This window comes from Onychostruthus taczanowskii, unplaced genomic scaffold, assembly GCF_017590055.1.
Source record: "Onychostruthus taczanowskii isolate IOZ18803 unplaced genomic scaffold, ASM1759005v1 scaffold14, whole genome shotgun sequence".
NCBI lineage: Eukaryota > Metazoa > Chordata > Aves > Passeriformes > Passeridae > Onychostruthus > Onychostruthus taczanowskii.
The window spans coordinates 15,062,170-15,065,304 of NW_024498573.1; the positions used below are offsets into that span (position 1 = coordinate 15,062,170).

At 62.1% G+C, this 3,135-nt stretch overlaps 1 protein-coding gene across 1 annotated transcript; it reads left to right on the top strand.

Moving 5' to 3' along the window:
- Window positions 1-211: 211 nt before the first annotated feature.
- On the top strand, window positions 212-2,872 carry CD14 (CD14 molecule). Its single transcript, XM_041397728.1, has 2 exons — window positions 212-412; window positions 1,149-2,872. Exons 1-2 carry the CDS (start codon window positions 400-402, stop codon window positions 2,513-2,515), a joined length of 1,380 nt encoding a protein of 459 aa, XP_041253662.1. The 5' UTR covers window positions 212-399; the 3' UTR covers window positions 2,516-2,872.
- The last annotated feature ends 263 nt before the right edge of the window (window positions 2,873-3,135 follow it).

The window sequence follows — 3,135 nt, forward strand, 5'->3', positions numbered from 1 at the left end:
CTGGAGCACGGCTGGACACGGCTGAGCACAGCTGGAGCACGGCTGGACACGGGTGAGCACATCTGAACACAGCTGAGCACGGCTGGAGCACGGCTGGAACACGGCTGAGCACATCTGAACACAGCTGAGCACGGCTGGAGCACGGCTGGACACGGCTGGACACGGCTGAGCACAGCTGGAGCACCGCCCCAGGGGCCGGCGGAGCGCGGCGCAGCGGGTGCCGGACGGGGCTGAGCTGAGCGCTCGGAGCCCTTGGCAGCTCAGCGCGGGTTTGGCAGCAGCTGGAGGAAGGAGCGAGCAAGGAAGCGCTCGGGGTGAGCTGGCGGCTGAGTCACCGCACAGAGCCACCGAGCTGCCCCTGCCCTGCCCGCCCGAGGGCTCGGGGGCTGCGGCCCCGGGATGGCACGGACAGGTAGGGAGAGCTCCGTCCCGGGTGGGCTTTGGGATGTGGCCGAGGAAAGCTGTGCCTGATCAGGGCTGGTGCCAGCGACAGAACGGCTCGGAGCAGGAGGCTGGGCTGGGGACCCCCAAAGACCCCCTTTGAGCTGAGTCAGCACATGTTTAGGAGTCTTTAATCTTTGCTTGCTGCTTCTTTTGCAATCTGGTGATGAGAGATCAGGCTCTGTCAGCCGACCAGATCCTGGTGCAGACAGGGATGTGTTCACACCTTCAGGGGTCATTTTCTACCCCTCTGGGGGCCGGTGGTGAATCAAATCGCTGGGTGAGGAAGGAGAAAGCATGAAGCCGTCTGTTGCAATTTCCTGCCCCAGATTACAGAGGAACAAACAGAGCTGGGGCTCTCTCCCTGGTCACACTGGTACATCTGGCTTCGCTGTCTGTAACTCCACAGTTGTAGTTTCTCCAGGCGTTTCCTGCTCGCCCAGGAGTGGGAGCCTGCAGCAAGGCAGCCAGGCAGGACAGTGCAGAGCCTCGGGAGACTCCCTGCTGCGGCCAGGGTGGCACGGGTGCAGCTCCTGGGCATTTGGCTGCTGGCCCGAGCACGGCTCAGTGGCCAGGAGGGTGCAGGAGGGACGAGGGCAGCGCCCTGTCCCCGAGGGGTGGCTCTGCAGGGCTCAGCCTGCCCAAGCCATCCCTCCAGGCTGGGTCAGAGTGGTCCCCTCAGCTGCCATTCACCGTTTCTCCCCTAGTTTTTAGGTTGTTCACCATGAGTGTGGCCGTGCTCCTGCTCCTGGGGCTGGGGCTGCAGGTGGCAGAGGGCAGAAGGAACAGGTGTTTCTTCAACCGCACTCAGGAGTCCTGTGTGTGCTACAACCTGTCCGAGGAGACCGCTGGCAGCATCATCCAGTGCCTCCCAGCAACCACGGTGGAGTTTTGGGGTGGGGATCTGGAGAAATACGCAGCCTTCCCCATCAGGGACCTGGACGACTCTGTCATTGACACTCTGGGCTCCCTTGTCATCCAGAAAATAATTATTGGAAATGTCCTGGTGCCTGAGATGCTCCTGGCCCGTGTGCTGAGGTTCTTCTCCTACACGCACGTGCAGGAGCTGGCCTTTGAGAGCTGCATTTTCCAGGGCACAGGCGACTGGAGTGACATGGATGGGCAGAACTTGCCCATCCTGTCCCTGAGCTTCCACAACGTGACCTCAGCCCCGCTGACAGGCCGTGAGCAGGCCTTCTCCAGCCTGAGCAGGTGGCTGGAGACCCTGGAGGAGCTGGCTGTCACCGGCTCCGGTGTCACCAGCCTGCCCTGTGCCATCGGGAGGCTGTTCAGAGCCCTGCGCTCCCTGAGCCTGGCACACAACAGCCTCGGGGACGGGAGTCTGACCCCCGCCTTCTGCCAGGGAGCCTTCCCTCAGCTCCAGCAGCTGAGTCTGCACCACAACAACCTGAGCTCCTACCACGGCGTATGTGAGGGCCTGGGGCTGCTGCTGGAGCTCCAGCACCTGGATCTCAGCCACAACGAGCTCGTGGCAGGCCCATCCTCCTCCTGCCAGTGGCCACCATCCCTCCGGCACTTCAACCTGTCCAACACCGGCTTGGATGAAGTGCCAGCACCGCTGCCTCCCCGCCTCGAGGTGCTGGACATGAGCCACAACCACCTCCACGCTGTAGACATCTCCCTCAGCTCCATGAAGAAGCTCTTCCTGAATCAAAACCTGCTGCAGGCCGTCCCCTCCATCAGGAATTGCCCCGTGCTGGACACCCTCCACCTGGACAACAACTCCATTTGGGAGCTGTCCAGAGATGAGGTGAAGCTCCTGGGGCGCCTGCAGGACGTGGCTGTGGCTGGCAACCCCTTCAGCTGCTCCTGCTCTGGGGCCGGGGGGCTGCAGGCGCTGGCAGCCACGGGGCACCTGGGGCAGGGCTGGCCCGGGGACTACAGGTGCCACTCCCCAGCCCAGTACCAGGGCTGGCAGGTGGCCCGGGTGCCCCTGTCGGTGCTGCGCTGTGACCTCGCCGCCGTGGTGGCCCCGCTCTGCGTGGCCCTGGCCCTGCTGGCTGTGGCTGGGGCCGTGTGCCTGGCCAGGAGCAGCGTGTGCCGCAGAGCCTGAGCGGCACCGGGACCTTCCCAGCGCTGCTGCCCCCAGGGGCTCCCGGGCGGGCTCTCAGCTCCCCGTTCTGCTGAGGGGCTCTCCCTGTGCCCAGAGGGGCTCCCTGCTGGAGCAGGGCTGTCCACTGGGTTTTCCTGCTGTGCCTGTACCTTAGCAGCGAGCCCTGAATGGGGAATAATGAGCATCGACTCCATGATTGCAGAAGGCTGATCAATCACTTCGTTCTACTATATTGTACTGTTCTAATAAGAAAAAACCCATCGCCCTTGCAGACAGTCCCATACAGCTTTGACCTAATTGATCAATCAATCCAAACACCATCACCAGTGGCCAATTAAAAAATCAGCCTTTGGTAAACAATCTCCATAACACTTATTCCACATGCACATGACAACAGGTACAGCAAGTGGAGATAAGAATTGTTTGTAGTCCTTTTCTCTGAGCTTCTCACAGCTCCCCAGGAAAATCCTGGGAGAACTACGTCTGTCTCTGCTCAGAGGATGTGTGATTACCACAGGAGTGTGCCCAGCCAGGCCCTGGGGCACCCCTCACCTCCAGCCCCGTGCCATGCTCTGACCCACAGCCACAGCCTCCCCCTGGGGATGTCCCTGTGGCTCCCC